The 19238-nt window shown below is 42.0% G+C and overlaps 1 protein-coding gene across 1 annotated transcript; it reads right to left on the bottom strand.

Moving 5' to 3' along the window:
- Positions 1-4225: 4225 nt before the first annotated feature.
- Positions 4226-17225, bottom strand: Clk1 (CDC like kinase 1). The gene is made up of 13 exons (XM_021162150.3): positions 17079-17225; positions 14747-14907; positions 14079-14289; positions 13105-13195; positions 12655-12721; positions 9839-9955; positions 9577-9743; positions 7113-7207; positions 6895-7024; positions 5897-5979; positions 5424-5503; positions 5130-5220; positions 4226-4824 (listed from the first exon to the last, which is right to left on the bottom strand). Exons 2-13 carry the CDS (start codon positions 14905-14907, stop codon positions 4681-4683), a joined length of 1437 nt encoding a protein of 478 aa, XP_021017809.1. The 5' UTR covers positions 17079-17225; the 3' UTR covers positions 4226-4680.
- Between the last annotated feature and the right edge of the window lie 2013 nt (positions 17226-19238).

Below are 19238 nucleotides of genomic sequence, written 5' to 3' on the forward strand. Positions count from 1 at the left end.
TAGCTTACAAAAGCATTTCATAGCTGGGAGTAGTGGCTTTAATCCCAGCAGAGGCAGGCGGATTTCTGAGTTCGAGGCCAGCCTGTTCTACAAATTGAGTTCCAGGACAGCCCAAGCTATACAGAGAAACCCTGTCTCGAAAAACCAACCAAAAAAAGCATTTCATTTGAGAGCTCACAGTCTTAGAGGGTTAGAGTCCATGCTTATGAGCCTAGTGTGGGGTTATGGCTGGAGCATGGCAGCAGGTTGAGATTCTCAACAACCAGGAGGCAGACACTGAAAACGGCAAAGGCTTCACTTCCAAGCAAAAAGCCTACCACCAGATGTGCAACTCCAATCCTTTGCAAAAAGTTCCACCACTGGTGACAGTCATTCTCATTGAGACACCCACCAACTGTACTGGGCTTTTAGAACTCAGTTAACTTGGTTGATATGAATGTAACAAGCCAAAGATTGGGTGTGCATTACTGAACTATTTGTAATTTTTTTTCCTCTGGTGGGTACTACATAAAGTAAGCAATTGTGGAAAGCCTTAACTTGTTAGGATTTGTGTGTATTAATCTTTATCTGAAGTACTTCTATACTGAGATCTAAGACTTCAAATGCTAGGAATAAACTGAGCATGGTGACAGACAGATGCTTTCAATCCAGCATGGAGAAAGTGGCAGGCAGATCTGAGTTTGGCCAGCCAGGATACATTTTTGTCTAAAAGGAGTGAGAGTAGGGAAGTGTAAAGTTCAGAAGACTTGATTTAAACAATCTGGGAAAATCTGGCAAGTGCTTTTGACTGGAAAAATTTTAGAATTGGATTTTTCTTGAGGAAAAGCTCTTGGTCACGGTGGTTGTAATTGAGGGCCGTAGTTCAGTGGAGAAGTCTTGTCTGTTAGGCATGAGTCCTTAGGTGTAATAACGACTGCCAAAAGGCTACCTTACTTCATTCTCCATCCATTTAACTGGGCTGTCATCAGATCTGCATTTCTTTTTTTTTTTTTTTTAAAGATTTATTTATTTATTATATGTAAGTACACTGTAGCTGTCTTCAGACACTCCAGAAGAGGGCGCCAGATCTCGTTGCGGATGGTTGTGAGCCACCATGTAGTTGCTGGGATTTGAACTCTGGACCTTCGGAAGAGCAGTCGGGTGCTCTTACCCACTGAGCCATCTCACCAGCCCCAGATCTGCATTTCAACTAAATGGCAAAGATACTTTATACATGTTAACATGTGAGCATGTAATCCCTGGCCAGTACTGTTGTCTAGACGTAGAAGGTGGATTATCCAAAGAAGTGAGTTTGAGACCCACATGGAATTTGAATGTTTGCTATTGTGTAGTGGACTCAAGTTGCTGCAATTAGCCAAGTATTTGTGAGCTATCCTCTTTCACAATTCCAAGATAGGGCCCATTTAAAAATAAGGTGGCTGGAGAGCTCATCAAGTGGCACAACACCATGTACTCAGAAACTACCATGGGCTGGAGAGATGGCTCAGGGGTTAAGAGCACTGACTGCTCTTCCAGAGGTCCTGAGTTCAAATCCCAGCAACCACATGGTGGCTCACAACCATCTGTAATGAGATAAGATGCCCTCCTCTGGTGTGTCTGAAGAAAGCTATTTACATATATATAAAGATATAAGTAAATCTTTTTTAAAATCACCATAAAACCCAACATAATTAAGAACAAAAGAAAAAAAGAAAGCTGGGTCTGTTTTTACATTGTGCTTGTACACTTTTTTTTTTTTTTTTGTGCCCACTCACAGGCCAGGTTGTGTCAGGTCTCTACCATATTTGTTCTGAGGATTGAACTCAGGGCATTAGGCTTGGTGACAAGCATATTTAACTGAGCCTTCTTGCTGGACTTTTGGGTTTTGTTTTTGTTATTTCGAGACAGGGTTTCTCTTTTAGCCCTGGCTGTCCTGGAACTCATTCTGTAGACCAGGCTGGCCTCAAACTCAGAAATCAACCTGCCTCTGCCTCCCAAGTGCTGAGATTAAAGGCGAGCTCCACCACACCCTGCTCTTGCTGGGTTTCTGGAAACAGGGTCTCACTATTCAACTCTTGCTGGCCTGCTTAGATAAAGCCAGCTTCACCTCCTCCATGTCTCCATTTGGTGCCTGGGACTGTTTATGGCACTCCAAGATAATCTGCAGATTGTTCCAAGATAAGCTCCAAAAAGCCTGCAATCAGCATCCGCCCCAGATGTCCACCCCTTACTGAGAAAGGGATTTTATTATACCCCCTCAACCCCTCCCTATTTTTTCTCATTGTGTGCTTATAACCAGGCTCTTGGCCTCCATTAAACAGACCCTGACAACTCTGCTTGGTCTCGCTTCCCTCTCTCCACCTGTTTCTCTTTCAGGCCTGGGTCGACCCACGGAATAACTAAGAATTGCTGGATGGGACACTGAGCCTCTCAAGTGTGATCCACCCCCCACCCCCCACCCCCAAGGCAATTTAAACAAGATTCTTGAGGTTTAAGTGTACTTCAACATTGTTTAGCAACTGAAATCATGTTGGATACTAGGAACTCGAGTCAAGCTGTTTTTTATATGTCATGATCCTGTTCAACCATAACAATGATTTCCAAACAAGTCTACGCCTAGGAAACTGGTGTTTTGGTGTATTTGTGTGCATGCATACCCATGTGGAGGTCAGAGCAGGCTGGGGGCTGTCTTGCTCTGTAGAGCTCCACCTTACTGCCTTGTGACCGGATCGTTTTGCTTTTTAAGTGGTCCAGGATGGCCTAGAACTCATGATCCTCCGGCTTCCACCTTCTGAGTACTGGGATTACATGTATGTGCCAGCATACTAAGCATTCACAGTTGACTTTTATAAAAGACTACCTCTATTCAATACTGAATTATTTTAGCATATAGAAAATAACTAAGCTACAAGGGTGACTCAGTGGTAGAGCACTTGCTTAATCCCTGGGATCATTAAAACAAAGGAAAAGAAAACGACTAAATGATTACCAGTTGAGAAAAGCTACCAACTAAAGACACGGACATCACTGAATGCTATGCAGTATGATTATGGGAACACACAATGCTATGCTTAGGGAAAAAAAATGTCAAGTGGAGAGTCAATTGCCTATTCTTATAATTCCTATTTTCTACCTATCTTTTTTTCCTGTGTAGCCCTGGCTGCCCTAACTCTGTAGACCAGGCTCTCCTTGAACACCTGCCTGTCTCCTGAGTGCACCACCAGCACCCAGCATAATTTCTGTCTTTATAGTGAATCAACTGTGAAGTGACTGTAGAATCTAAAAGTGCTAGTGTTCCAGCTGGACACGCTGTGCTCAGGGTCATCTATTCAGCGTGTGCGGTGTCTTCCCTGTGCTCTCAGGCATGGCCCAGAATCAAATTGATTAGAGACAGACTCAAGTTTGCTGTTTTCAGCTCTACTCAAGCTCCTGCCTTGGAGCTTTAAACAGGCACTGAGCATCTCATTCTTTTGTGTGCATGTGTACACTTCCCCTGCCCCAGCAAGGACAAAGGTTTTATTATTTAAGGAATAGTTTTACCTTTAGGGTCTCCACTCGGAGTTGGAATCCTCTGGGCAGCAAGAGGATTTGTAAAATGACCTGCAATTCTTAAAACCTCTCTAGGCATTTTCAACTCATTTTAAAAAGTATCCGTGTAGAAGTTAAAGAACCACCTTCCAGAGCTGGCTCTTTCCTGCCACTGTTTGCTTCCAGAGCTCAAACTTGGGTTATCCAACCTATCAGCAAATGTCACTGAGCCTGCTCAATTTTTTTTTTTTTTTTTTTTGGTTTTTCGAGACAGGGTTTCTCTGTATAGCCCTGGCTGTCCTGGAACTCACTCTGTAGACCAGGCTGGCCTCAAACTCAGAAATCAGCCTGCCTCTGCCTCCCATGTGCTGGGATTAAAGGCGTGCGCCACCACGCCCGGCCGCCTGCTCAATTTTTTAAAGAAACACCAAAATTAAATAATGAGGACCGTGGAATTGAGTCTTGGTGAAGTCCTGATAAAGCGCAGGATTCGAGTACACATCTGCATGTGTAAGCAGAGGGCCATTGAGGCAGACTAGGTTACCTCAGCCTCCACGGGCACTTGCACATACAGGTGTACAGATACATGAACAAGGGTACCCAAACATCTGCCTCACGATGGCTACAAAGACTTTAGAACAGCAGAACACACCACCATACAGACTGACCAGAAAACAGCAGTACTAAACTTGATCAAGAATAAAAGGAAAACAAAACCTTAATCTTTTAGAGTAAGGATGCCCCAATACTCACTTTTTAATCTTTTAAAAGTGTAAACAAAGTTGGGTCTGGAGAAGAGAACTGGCTGCTGTTCTCTAGAGGGCCCAAGTTTGATTTCCAGCACCCTTTTCAGGCCTGCAAATATGTGGTGCAGGCATACATGTAGGTGAAAATGCCCACATACATACAAAGGCAAAGCTATCTTCAGACTTTAAAATAACTGCAGAAAGACAGTACACCAAGCTATAGACCTTTATACATTCATAAGCACAAAGTTTATTCCAAATAAATCATTCTATAATTACTGAAAGATGTTATCTGGCTTGGCCATGTATTTAATAAAGCATCTAAAAAACATAAAATGTTTTACAAATTAAGCTATACAAAATAACTTAATTAAAAGCTAGACTGATGCAGTCTGTAAGATTCCCTTCACAGCACCATGTTTATAAATCACGTATGCTTTCTAAGTGGGTAAAAGAAAGGATGCTTTAGGGCTTCTTTGAGAGTAATTCTTTTGATGGGATCATACTCCAACATTTTCCCAATGAGGTCAAAGAGCTGCTCATGTTCTGCATCCTGAGATAGCATAAACTCCTGAAACAGAAAGACAAACATTTTTTACTGCTGCACTTTCTTCTAACAAAAACAGAAGGAACCATTTATGATCATGGGATGCCAGGTTACCAGGCCTCTCTTTTGGAGGTTGATGAAAATTTCTGAGGCCATCCTGGATTACATATTTTTATGTCCCTGAACAAGACCCCACCTCAAAAAGCAATTCAAAAACCAGAAACAGAGACCTTCAGAGGGTGAAGGTCAGCAGACTGTAACAATCAGGATTTTCTATAGCCCAAAAGTGGTAGCATGCATGTCCTGGTTGAAGAGTATCCAAAGCCTACCTTCAGAGGTTTACAGCGCCGAGAAACATATCTGCCAGCAGAACTGTGCTCATCCCAATCTAATCGATCATGATGGAAATATCTGCGTTTCCTAACAAACAGTTAAATGTTCACATTTACCATACTGACTTCCCCAAAGTCAAAATAGCAAAGGTAAAGATTTGTACTAGTATATTAGAATATCTAATCTTTTTCTAGAAAGTTAGAGCAAAGGAAAAAATAGCTTAAAAAAAAAAAGTTCCAATCAAAATCCAATTGTACTACTGCAGATGCTGTGGCTCAAGTAAAACATACCTGGTTTTCTGTATCATGTGCTTTGGTAGTGGTCCAAGAATCCTTTCCATCATTGCTAAATGTTCCCTGCTATCATGAGTCTGAAATAAAAACATTTGTTACCTTATACTGTGTGCCCCATTTAACAATTAGTTCTCCAGTTCTAGCTGTTCAAAGTCACATAAATGACAACCATCAAAATGACATACGGCTTAACTGCAGGAAAACAAAGGATTATATGCCTCAAACTTGCACCTCATCTTCCCTAAATAGTTGGAGACAACTGCCTATAATAGTAGTAAAGCTGCCTAAGGCAAAGTACACAATTTTAATTTCTTGTGCTTTATTAATCTAAAAAAAAAAAACAAAACAAAAACAAAAAACAAAAAAAACCCACCCACCCCTGTTCTGTAAATACATTCTTTAGAGTAGTTTACATAAATAGGCACTTTTTAATTCAGAGCCACTAAAGCGCACAATTCATTGTCACTTACCGGAAAAACTGTAAATCCAAGATAATACTCGATAAGAATACATCCTATGCTCCAGACATCACATGGCTGTGACCACCCTAGGGCTGCAAAGCAAAGCACAATGTCATTGTAGAAATCCTCACTATTTCTGGGAATCCTCAGAGCAAGTTAGGCTAGGACAGCCCGCCAAGTTCTGAATTTATTGAAATGCCCTGACCACAATGTGTACGGTGCTTGATTAATCTAGTATTTTCATTTTCTTTACCACACCAAGAGCAGTGGATTACACCATACAGTCTCTCTGACATACTTAGGTGCATGGTAGCCATACAATTTGTTCTTTAAAGTGCATTCTCTTCAAGTCAGATTCTGGGTGTGTAGGTCAGGTTAGTATTGAGCAGACAATGTATCTGGAGTTGACGAAGATTATAAAATGCCTACTCAACAACTCATTTCTCAAAAACAATCTCATTTTTAAGGCTAAGCTTCACTTGCTAGTTTCACAGCTGGTTAGTTGAGATATCAACCATCTGTTTTTGGAACAGGATCTCACTATGTGGCTCAGGCTGGCTTCTAACTTTGAGTTACTTTGAGATCTACCAACCTCTGATCAAAGACATGTGCCACCATGCCCAGCAATTTGAAGTATCTCAACATAATTTCTAATACTGTTGTCTATTTTCCTTTTTTCATGATGAAAGCTTAGGCAAGAGCTGTACCACTGAGCTACATTCCTTAGTCTAGAGTATTATTTAATGAGAAAATGATCAACAGATCAGTCATATAAGCCAGGCAGTGGTAGTGCACACCTTTAATCCCAGCACTTGGGAGGCAGAAGCAGGCAGATTTCTGAGTTCGAGGCCAGCCTGGTCCAGAGTGAGTTCCAGGACAGCCAGGGCTACACAGAGAAACCCTGTCTCGACAAACCATAGAGCAGTCATACAAATAACACCCAAACTACACATTTTTATTGGATTCAATATAGCAGTGCAGGCTGTTTCAGCATAACAAGTACTAACCTAAAATAACTTCCGGTGCTCTATAATGTCTTGTAGATACCAATGTGCTGTGGTGTTCATCATCATATGTTGCACTACCAAAGTCCACCACTTTAATATCTGGATTTACTATAGTACGTTCATCACGTTTCTGAAAAGCGTAAGTGACAAGTTATAAGCCATACTATTGAAACAAAGTATTCATTAGCACTATGATAATCACGCTGTTAAGTGCTCACCATTTTGGGATTATAAGCCTCTGTGTAGTCAGACTTCACAAATAAGATGTTTTCAGGCTTCAAGTCTGTATGAGTCAATTTATTACTATGCAAAACTGGAAAAAAGTACATAATCAGTCTCAAATATCAAAAGAAAATCATAAGCCCTATATTGTAACATATGCCTATAATCACAGCAGTGAAAAAGCTGACACATGAAAATCTAAGACTAGCCTAGGTAGGGTACTACACGAGTCCTCTTTGTGACAGGGTTGCTTTCTCTCTCTATAGCCCTGGACTTTCCTAATACTTCCTCTGTGGAACAGTCTGGCCTGGCCTGCCTCTGCTAATTGAATGCTGTGAGTAAAGATGTTTACCACCCAGCCTGGCTCAGATTGTCAGAACAAACAAGATGGTCTGGTGAGATTGCTCAGTGGCATGGACATGGACTACTATTCAAAGACCTGGGTTCAAGTTCCAGCACCCATATTAAGTGGCACAACCAACTGAAATCTCAATGCCAGGGGGGGGTCTGAAACCCTACAATCAAGTTTATGTTGTGCACACATGAAAATAACAAAATTAAACACAAGGAAAAAAAAAAAACAAAACAACCCCCCCCCCCAAAAAAAAACAAAAAACAAAAAAACCCCTTTGGTGTCTTCTTATATAATGTAGAAAGTAATCAACACTCTTAGTCCAGTAACGAATTCACCAGAGAAGGTGTGAGGATCTATGTCTGATAATAAATGCTTTCCATCCATACAAGGTTGTATCCACAACATTCAGGTGGTAGATAGATACTAGGGCAGGATACTGAGATCTGAGACAATCAGATTGTCTCAAATCACTGAGGACTGAAACACTACCATTGTCAACTCTAGTGATGTGGATGTAGTAGTAGCACTACATCTTAGAACGAGGACAGAGTACAAGGTTGCCCTGGACTGCACAATGAGACTGTTTCTCAGTAACAAGAAAGGAACTGAAAAGGATGGCTTCCATCAGTAATCCCAGTACTTAAAAGAAAAAAGTCAGAGGGCTGCCAATTAAGACAATGGCAACAGGGTACTTCTGGTTTACAGATCTTGTTCGGGGGTAGGAGGCAGTCTTAAACTGAGGTTTGGGGCTAGAGAAATGGCTCAGTAAGAACACTGCTCTTCCAGAGGTCCTGAGTTCAATTCCCAGCAACCACATGATAGCTCACAGCCATCTGTAATGCAATCAGATGCCCTCTTCTGGTGTAACTGAAGACCGCTACAGTGTACTCATATGAATAAAATAAATAAATCTTTAAAAAAAAAAAACCACAACAAAACCAAACTGAGATTTGTTGCATTTAAATTTTTTAGGACCCTATGCTAAATCAGTCTTATGCATACACCTTTTATCTTTTGTTTTGAGATAAAAAGATGGCCTCAAAAGCTATTTGAAAATTCTGATCTTTTGGGGCTGGAGAGATGACTCAACAGTTGGTCACTCTTCTGGTCTTGAGTTTAATTCCCAGCAACCACATGGTGATTCACAACCATCTATAGTGGGATCTGATGCTCTCTCTGGAACACAGGTTTACATGCAGATAGAATTACTCATACATTAAGTAAATGAATCTTTTCTTTAAAAATTCTGTTTGTTTTTGTTATTGTTGTTTTTGCCATCTGCTAAGGGCTAAAAATTAGAGGCATGCATCGCTATGCCAAACTTACACGGTGCTGGAGATCCAACCCAAGCTCTGCACATGCTGAGCCAGCACCCACTTTTTTTTTTAACTATTAATTTTATGTATATGAGTAGTACACTGTAGCTGTATTTTACACATTGGGTTGCATTACAGATGGTTGTGAGCCACCATGTGGTTGCTGGGATTTGAACTCAGGACCTCTGGAAGAGCAGTCAGTGCTGTTAACCGCTAAGAGATGTCTCCAGCCCACAAGTCTAGCTTTCTATTCACTGAATTAAATACTACAGACCAACAACTTGTAAGCAACTAAATATTACTTCACAAAAATTTCTCTTCTCTGGAGATTGAACCCAAGGATGTGTGATTAAGTCTTCCTCCCACCCCTATTGTCAACTATAGCTATTAAGATGTATATTCAAATCTTTTGTTTTTTTTCTTCTTCTTCAAAACAGGGTTTTGTAGCACTGGCTAGCCTTGAACTCCGAGATCTGCCTGCCTCTGCCTTGGAAATGCTGGGGAGTTAAAGGTGTCTACCATCCCCTGACCTTTTAAACCACTCTTAACAAGCTTGCTATCTTTTAATCAGCATTCAATCCCCCAATTAGTCTGTATATACTCTCAGGCCAGGCTTTTAAATCCCACAGTAGATCTCATCTTGTGTAGTGATGGGAACAGAACAAAAAGGCCTCATTTCTGTCACTGAGCTAGAGTCCCTAGAGTTCCACCAGATTCTTCTTTTTAAAGATCCAAATTAGTCTGACATTAGTCTCAAACTCAAATTTTACAAGAATATCAAGAACTTACAGTTTACAGATTTGCATATTTGATATGCCATCTTCCTGATATGATCCATTCGAAACGGCAGAAAACTGTTTTCCTTAATGAAATCATAAGTACTAAGCCCCAGAAGTTCAAACACAATGCAAATGTGACCTCGATGCTCAAACCACTCCAACATCTGGACACAACGACTATAAACACGTTAAAAAAAAAAAAAACAACTCAATAATAGGGCTTACAATTCAAACCTCTCTGAAACTATTTCAGGTTTTAATGTGATACTTACAAAGTACTATGGGGGTCTGTTGTATTCAAGTGTTCCAAAACTTGTATTTCTGATTGAGCAGCTTCACAGTATCTATCCACATTTTTAACTATTTTTACTGCTACACGTCTACCTCCCCTGTTAAAGAAAATAAACGTAAGTTTTAAAAGGTGATAGATGCCAGGCAGTGGTGGTGCACGTCTTTAATCTCAGCACTAGGGAGGTGGAGGGAGGCAGATTTCTGAGTTTGAGGCCAGCCTGGTCTAGAGTGAATTCCAGGACAGCCAGGGCTACACAGAAAAATCCTGTCTCGAAAAATCTGGTCTACACAGTGAGTTCCTGGACTACAGAGGCCCTGTCTCAAAAAAACCAAACAAACAAACAAAAAAACCCCACACCACTAAATAATAACCCTTAATCATGAGTTATCCTTTGTTCCTTCAACTAAAGACTATATACATGAACAGTATAGATTAAGCTAATACAACAATGTTGAAATTAAAAAAAAAAAAACAATAAAACACTATCTCAATCTTTTTTTTTCTTTTAAAAAGATTTATTTATTATTATATCTAAGTACACTGTAGCTGTCTTCAGATGCACCATAAGAGGGCATCAGGTCTCATTACAGATGGTGTGAGCCACCATGTGGTCACTGACATTTGAACTCAGAACCTTCGGAAGAGCAGGCGGTGCTCTTAACCACTGAGCCATCTCTCCAACCCCTCAATCTGTTTTCTAAGACTCAAAACAAATGCAGTTTGTTTCCCATATTGCCTACCACTGCCAAATACTATCTCAAATCGCTGTTCCAGGTTATCAGAAAAGTTGATGCTAGGTCTCAACTCCTCTCATTTACAAAGTTTTTGCTATTCTTGGGGCAGAAAATGTATAGCTGATCAAAGTGGTTGCTTTAGATGAACAAGGTCCCATGGACTATTCCCAGAACTAAACACATACAAGTATTTATAGTATTTCAACTGTTGTTAATTCTGTACTGGCACAGAGCTCAATGCTGGCAGAGTTTTGGGACTGTCATTTCTATGGCTCATCACCAGGTTTTCTCATCACTGGGTTTTCAATTTGTAACCTTTGTCCTTCCTTACCTGCCTAAAGGCAATCTAAGAGATGTATCACCAATCTAAGAGATGTATCACATGCTGTCTCCCTGCTAATTGTAATAAAGAACTGACTGCCAATAGCTGGGGCAAGAAATACCAAGGAAGAGAAGCCAGAGAGGTTTGAGACTCAAAAGCAGAATTGTAAAGAACACTGAAGGGAACAGAACAGGTAGGTAAACAGATAGCCAGCTGGCAGGACAAGTGCTAGAATAGTCAGGTTAAGTAAAGAGCAGCTGAGCCGGGCAGTGGTGGCGCACGCCTTTTTTTTTTTTTTTTTTTTTTTTTTTTTTTTTTGGTTTTTCGAGACAGGGTTTCTCTTTATAGCTCTGGCTGTCCTGGAGCTCACTTTGTAGACCAGGCTGGCCTCGAACTCAGAAATCCGCCTGCCTCTGCCTCCCGAGTGCTGGGATTAAAGGCGTGCGCCACCACGCCCGGCTACGCGCACGCCTTTAATACCAGCACTTGACAGGCAAATTTCTGAGTTCGAGGCCAGCCTGGTCTACAAAACTGAGTTCCAGGACTGCCAGGGCTACAGAGAAACCCCGTCTTGAAAAACCAAAAAATAATAATTAAAAAAAAAAGTAAAGAGCAGCTGGGAGACTGCCTCCGCTAAAGGCCTAAGCTTTAAACTGTATTAAAAGTTTTCATGCCCTTAGTACACTACTGGCAGGTCCCCAGCAAGTCCCACAAAAAAGTTTCATTTATTCCAAAGTATAAAAAATAAAGGTACAGAGAAAAAACAAAAACCTTAACTGCCATGCACTGGTCTTATAGAAGTCCAGAATTCAACTCCCAGTACCTGCACAGGCAGCCCAACTCACAACCACCTGCATCCTGGACACATTCTTCTGGCCTCTACACTCATATGCACGAGTGCACACACAATTAGAAATAAAAATCACTGTCATTAGCATGTTGAATCTCTAGGTCTGATCACCAACATGGGTTGAGTGTTGTGAAAAGCACTAATGAAGCTTGATGGACCTGAATAATCACACCTGTGACACCCAGCTCTGTCATAACAATTCATCTAATGAAAAACAAGTATCAGCCAGGCGTGGTGGTGTACCCGCCTTTAATCCCAGCACTCGGGAGGCAGAGGCAGGCAGATTTCTGAGTTCGAGGCCAGCCTGGTCTACAAAGTGAGTTCCAGGACAGCCAGGGCTACACAGAGAAACCCTGTCTCGAAATAAAAAAAAAAAAAAAAAAAAAAAGAAAGAAAAAGAAAAAGAAAAACAAGTCTCCTCACACTCATTGGTGCTAGGAATTAAGCTCAAGAGATGTCTGTCCTTTCTGCAGCCAGGAAGCTGCACATACTATTTAGTTGGTTTTGTTTAAAAAAAAAAAATACAAGAGCGAAGCCAGCCTGATCTACAGAGTGAGTTACAGGACAGCCAGGGCTATACAGAGAAACCCTGTTTCGAAAACCCAAGCAAACAAACAAACAAACAAACAAACAACCCCAAGAGGCCAGGTGCAATGTTGTACACCTTTGACCCCAACACTCAAGAAAGAGGCAAGTAGATCTCTGTGAGAGCTGCAGGCCTGCAAAATTAGACCCTGTCTCAAAAACATTCCAAAGCATTTTAGAAGCAGAGGCAGGTGAATCTGAGCACTAGGCCAGGCTGGTCTACAAAGTGAGTTCCAAGACAGGAACGGATGTTACACAGAGAAAGTGTTTTGAGAAACCAAAAAAGAAAAAATAGAGAAACTTACACTTTATGATCGATGCATTCCACCACTTTTCCGAAAGCACCTTCACCTAAAGTATCAACAATTTCATCTAAAAAAGAGGAATTATTATTATTCCTAACAGGAAATGAGAACAACGTACTTATAAGAATTATCAATGCAGATTATTATAGGTGATGCTGCAAATTTCCTTATCATTAATTACTTATCAGCCAACACCATCCAAAAAACATACAACTATTCTTAGATCTAATTTCATTCTCAGACTAATTTCATTAACTTGCTTTACTGCTGTGGAATTTGTTTAATATTAAAACTTCAAAGAAAGCAAAGTCAATCCCTCCCACCAAGAGAAATGAAAGCAAAATAAAAAACAGAAAGAAAAAGATTTCCAAATCCCTGAAACTTTAATCTATATATACATATAGATTATGTTATCTGAAAAGTTAATAAGTGTTGAAAAATATTCTATACATCTTGCACTTAGTACGTCTCCACTCTGACAGATCAGGTGACCCTCCTCATCATCCTCTACACTCCTCGATCTTTTCCTTCGGTGACTCTTCTGGAAACGTCAAGTGGGCGGCACCAGCACCAACATCATCCAGCCAATCAATATACCCGAGTGAATTCAGGGCAGAATACGAAATTCATTCAGCGGGGAGATATTCAGGCATTCAGATACACGCCAGGCCACAAACGGTTGGCAGGAGCAATTTCAAATTCAGTCCCCAGAAATTCACAGGGCACATAGTTTATGTTAACAGGAGAAAAACATGGCAAGGAACAGATTTTCAGATAAGATACTCAAAGTGGTAAGGCAACAAAACATAAACACATTTGCTTTTCTTCTTAAAAAAACAAAACAAAACTTATCTGTGGCATTCACTGAAACATAATGTCCTAAATTCATACTACAAAACTGTAGAATGTAGTATTTACTTTAGTACCCTGTGGCCAAATTAAGATTTGGCCTAACTAATCAAGAAAATATATATTAAAACAGTAAATAAAATGATAGCCCTAATTTGGGAAGGAAAAAAAAAGGTATATAACACTATAGCATTTAAAATGTTATCTGATAGATTTCCAAATTAATACATGAAAATACTAACTTCAAATCTGTAGCTTAATGAGGAAAAAAAATTACACAACATGTTAATAAGTCATAACTAACCCTAACACAAAAATACCTAATTCCTTGGAATAAACTGGCAATTTATCAAAATAATATTTCTTGAAATAGCAGTAAGACACTCTTTCCTATCATTACAGAACTAAGTATCACTGTTTTCATGAATTTCTTATGCAATGCACAAATACTACAAGAATACTCCTGCAAGGTAGAGTTGTGATGACTTTTATCTTGACATTTTCTCAAACACAAAACTGTTTCCTGTTCTCCATGGGAAACAAAACCTTTCAGAACATTTAAAAGGCGCTCATACCCCGTGTGAATGGTGGCGACTCCTGTGTTTACTTTTGTAACTGCTTCTTCCACTCCTACCAGAGGACTTGCTACTATGAATCTGGTATCTGCTTCCAGGTTCTCCATAGGGATACCCTGGCTCGTAGCCCATGTAGTCACTCCTGTATTCATCAACATAGCGTCGACTATGATAAGCTTTCTCATTTATGGATCTGCTTTCCAGATAATAGCTAGAGGAGAAAAAAGTTTGTTTTACAGCTACACCAAACAATTGCAATGTAGAGAACTGAACTCAACACCTTTGTCCAAGATAGGCATTTTACCAGTGGACTACAGTCCTTCCACAAATCTCCAGATTATGCAGTTAAGTAATTCCAAGTATATCATTATATATGGCCCCCAGGATTTTACACACGGAAGGCAAATGTTCTATATCTGAGCTACTTTCCCAGTATAAATCTCCTTTTATATTGCAGTTCTACTTTATATATATGCCTTGTAGAGATGAATCTGTAATTGTGTGTGTATGTATAGGTGGTACTAAGGAGCGCCAGAACAGGGCATCAGGTCCTCTGGAGCGGAGTTACAGGTTACTGGTAGTGTGTCTGAAGTGTTGGGAGCCAAACTGTCCTCTGCCAGAGCTTTCAAGTACCAGCTATCTTCCCAGCCCATAACGGCCTTTCTTACCTGTCTGTTGTTTTGGAGTGATTGTATCTGCAGCGCTTATGCTCACGGGCATTGCTATGTGATCGCTTCTTTCTTTTGTGACTGCTGCTGCTTCTCCATGTTCCACAATCCCAGTCTCTTTCATCCCAGTCAGGACAGTAAGTTCTCTTTGAATGTCTCATCTATGACAGACACATTTTACCAGTTAAACTGTATTTCTGGGATGTTACTCAGTAGTAAAAGTTTTCTTTGCAAACTCCCATTAGTTTCCATCTTTCCCTTCCCAGACAGCCTCACTATATAGTAGCTCTAACTATGTGGACCAAGTTGCCCTTGAATTCAAAGAGCCACCTGCCTCTTGCCTCTGGAGTACTGGGATTAAATGCATGCATGTCACCCCCAGCATTAATGTTTTGTTTAAAATCAAAGTTCTAAAATTTTAGCTAACTGTCTGCAATCATAAAAATCATTGCATTGCCTCAGATTCTGCAATGTGAACTTTATTCACAAATTTTTATTTATTTATTTGGTTTTTTCGAGACAGGGCTTCTGCTTAGCCCTGGCTGTCCTGGAACTCACTTTGTAGACCAGGCTGGCCTCGAACTCAGAAATCCGCCTGCCTCTGCTTCCCAAGTGCTGAGATTAAAGGTGTGTGCCACCATGCCCGGCCATATATTTTTTTTAATGTCTTGTTTTCACAATGCCCAAATTCATATTAAGTGAAAAAGGTTTCTATATAACTTAAGCAAAATGTATGACAGCTCTTTCAGAAGTTCAACTCACAGGTTCACAAGATCAAATTTCTATCCAAACCACGTCTCAGACCAGACCAACGTAACCACAAGTGACCCTAATTAAGGTTTTTTTTTTATTTTTAAAGCTGGGCGTGGTGGCGCACACCTTTAATCCCAGCATTTGGGAGGCAGGTGATATTCTGAGTAAGAGGCCAGCCTGGTCTACAAAGTGAGTTCCTGGGCAGCCAGAGCTATACAGAGAAACCCTGTCTGGACCCCCCCCCCCAAAAAAAGTGTTTTGTTTGTTTGTTTTTGGTAAAATACCAGTTTGGATGTTATGATGTGTTTGTTTACAGCTCAAAAGAAAAAAATACTGTTCAGTGATGACCTCAATTCCCAATGCGCCTTCAAGTAAATGTCCACGGTCCCCGCTGACACTCTTACTGCTAGCAGAGGGAGACAGGGAAAAATCATGAAAATATGGGAGGAAGGCCTGAGAAGGGAACAGGCTCGCCTTTTATGCAGAGTCAGCAAAATTCGGGCTCCACCAATAAAGCCAATTTACTTCCTGTACAGGCCAGGCCATGATGTTGAAAATAAAGCTGTTCAGAGCGGAAGTGACGTGCAATCTTAGGGTGTTCCCCTCCTGTTTCCTAAAGGTAAACAACTCCCCCGCTACAACTTTGTTTACAAAGGAAATTTTCTATAACTTTTTTTTTTTTTTTTTTTTGAGACAGGCTCAAAGGGGATTAAAAGGCGTGCGACAGATAGCACAGCCCGGCCGTCTTGAATTTTAATGTTGTTACAAAACCTAAGTAAATCCTAAACCTTCTTAAAAATCACTTGTTCCTCGCTCTCACAAGCGCTGTCCCGGTGTGCCTCGTTTTCAATATGCTCGACTTCGATACCTATCGACCGCCTCTGAAATTCTTTTCTTCCTCGAAGGCGGAAACTACACAGAACTGAGGTGGCAAGCCGGGTGTGGTGGCGCACGCCTTTAATCCCAGCACTTGAGAGGCAGAGGCAGGCGGATTTCTGAGTTCGAGGCCAGCCTGGTCTACAGAGTGAGTTCCAGGACAGCCAGGGCTACACAGAGAAACCCTGTCTAAAAAAAAAAAAAACCAAAAAAAAAAAAAAAAGAACTGAGGTGACAGCCTGCAGTGACGCTGTCCCCGCAGCGCCCACCTCTAACAAGATCAGCGACCGCAGCGTGTGGGGCCGGCCTGGTTACCAAGACCTTTCGCTTCAAATATAAAGAAAATTAGCACCAAAACCTACGCCGTGCCACCGCCGAGAGCAAAACCAGGGCTGACCGAGTCCAAGCGAAGGCCGCGCCCTGGCGCCACCATGGCGAAGGACGAACGCGGCCTTCCCCCTACCGCCATCTTAGGTCGGGCCGCGGCCGCTCCGGCTCTTGCATTCGGCCGGCCCTCCTCGGGACGCGGAGCCTGCGGGCACCGTCCCCGCCTACGCAGAAGCCGGGGGTCAGAGCTCCGCAGCCGGGGCACAGAGCCCCTTCGCGTGGCTCCGCCGTGAAGAGCCGCAGCGGGGTCCTTGGAGACGGCGGGGCGGCACGGTATTGGATACGAGGAAAGGCCCTGACAGACACCGCGTCTTACCTTTCCAACCCTGAAGACAAAGCTTGCAAGGCGAAGACAAGGCTTACAAGGCGACGGCGAGAAGTCTGCAAACGATTGCGACGATCTCCCAACACAAAATGGTGCTGACAGCCGCAGCGCGAGCTTCTTCTCGGAAAAACTGGTGACGTAGATGGGCGGGGCCTACACCGTTCCTGATTGCGCAGGCGCGGGCCCGCTGCCCAAATGGGCGAGGGATGGAAGGACTGGGCCCTGGCTGTCCTTGCTGTGGCTTCTTGAGGATACTTAGACACTACAGGTTACAGTAATAGTATAATCCACGCTCGCTCTCCCACTCTCCTTTTTCTCTTCCCTCCTGACTGCAACCTTTTAAACTACACCAACAAAGTATCTCTGGTTAGTAACTCAGTGATTACAGTTCTGTGATCTGTCTTAAACTAGTTTTTAGTGGTTGGGTATGACATGCACTGACGTTAAAAATGTTAGAAATGAGCACGGTGGCGCATGCCAAACAAAAAAAAACCAAAACAAAACAAAAAAAGGTTAGAAATGGAAGCGATGCAGGAACAGGGGCGGAATAGTGTAAATTGACAGATTAGTAAGTATTCTTGAAGACTTTGAGGATGGGCTCCCCTCCCTCATAGTAGCCTCCCCCAGCCTTGAATAGGCCAGCTTTGACCTTGCTGCCACTGAGAATGAGACCACCTGGGATGGAACCTTCCAATTTAGATGGCTCTATTGTTCTGTCACCTGCCACTGCTACCTGCTGAGAGGCACTTGAGATATTCCAGAGAAAGCCTCTGGCAGATCACCTACAGGCTGGCAACAGGCATCAAGAATGGTTTGGCAGGGGATGGGCCTCCCCCCCTTTATAAGCACAGACTCTTTGTTTGTTTGTTTTTTGAGACAGGGGTTTCTCTGTGTAGCTCTGGCTGTCCTGGAACTCACTTTGTAGACCAGGCTGGCCTCGAACTCAGAAATCCGCCTGCCTCTGCCTCCCGAGTGCTGGGATTAAAGGAGCGCGCCACCACGCCAGGATTAAGCACAGACTCTTAGTAAACTTGGGGGCCTTGAACAGAAATGTGTCTTGGCCTCCATTATTTCTCTCGCCATTTCCTTCCATACAGCTCTGGCCTCCCACTCAGGAATCCAGTTAGTGTGGCCGCAGGCAGCTTACACCTCATCACCCCATCTCCTATTTCTCTGGTAACTCTAAAAAGGTAGATATCAGGGGGAGGAGAAAAGGTGGAGGTAGATATCAGTTTTGCAATTCCTTTGCCTCCACCCTTAAGAGTTAATCTAGACCCGGGCATGGTGGCATATCCCAGCACTAAGGAGGCAGAGACAGGGTTATCTCTGAGTCCAAGTTCAGTGTGGTCTATATAGCAAATTCTAGCCCAGAATTAAAAACAGGGGAAGAGGAGGGTGCTGGTGTTGGCTTAACAGGTGAAGACACAGTGCCACCAAGTCTACCTGAGTTCAATCTCCAGGAAACACATACTGGAAAGAGAGAATCAATTCCTACACAAAAAATAAAGTATTGGGGTTGGTGAGATGGCTCAGTGGGTAAGAGCACCCGACTGCTCTTCCGAAGGTCCAGAGTTCAAATCCCAGCAACCACATGGTGGCTCACAACCTTCCGTAACGAGATCTGGCGCCCTCTTCTGGAGTGTCTGAAGACAGCTACAGTGTACATATATAATAAATAAATAAAAAATAAAAAAATAAAGTATTTTTTTAAAGATCCATTTTAAAATTTTAAATGTACATGTATGAATATTTTGCCAACATGTATATGTTGCGGTCCAGGAGTTGGCCCACAAACCACACAAACACTGATCTCAGACAGACAGGGATAGTTTATTGAACATATGCCCTAAGACTGATCCATCAGGGCTGCAACTCAGAATTCAAGGGCTGAGCCACAGGGACAGCTTATTAAAACACACACACACACAAGCACTGTAAATTCATACCCAGGTGCAGGAAGTGCTGCCCGGTGGTTAGCTCTGACTCAAGCCATTTTAGATGTAACAGCTCATATTGACTTTTAACTTGATGGGTCCTACATAAAGCTTTGTGGAATTTCTTAACATTAACAAACCTCATACAGAACATAACAGGATATGTGATCAGCATGACCCTGCTCTGAGTCAAGTTATTCTCTGTGTCAACGACTGG

This window comes from Mus caroli, unplaced genomic scaffold, assembly GCF_978045245.1.
Source record: "Mus caroli unplaced genomic scaffold, Mus_caroli_1 scaffold_1, whole genome shotgun sequence".
Classification (NCBI taxonomy): Eukaryota; Metazoa; Chordata; class Mammalia; order Rodentia; family Muridae; genus Mus; species Mus caroli.

Coding starts and splice junctions, on each gene's coding strand:
- Clk1 (XM_021162150.3), bottom strand. CDS start 14,907: ATGAGACATTCAAAGAGAACTTACTGTCCTGACTGGGATGAAAGAGAC. Junction 14,290..14,746: donor CACTCCAAAACAACAGACAG/GTAAGAAAGGCC, acceptor TTTCTCCTCTAG/CTATTATCTGGAAAGCAGAT. Junction 7,025..7,112: donor AGGCTTATAATCCCAAAATG/GTGAGCACTTAA, acceptor TACGCTTTTCAG/AAACGTGATGAACGTACTAT.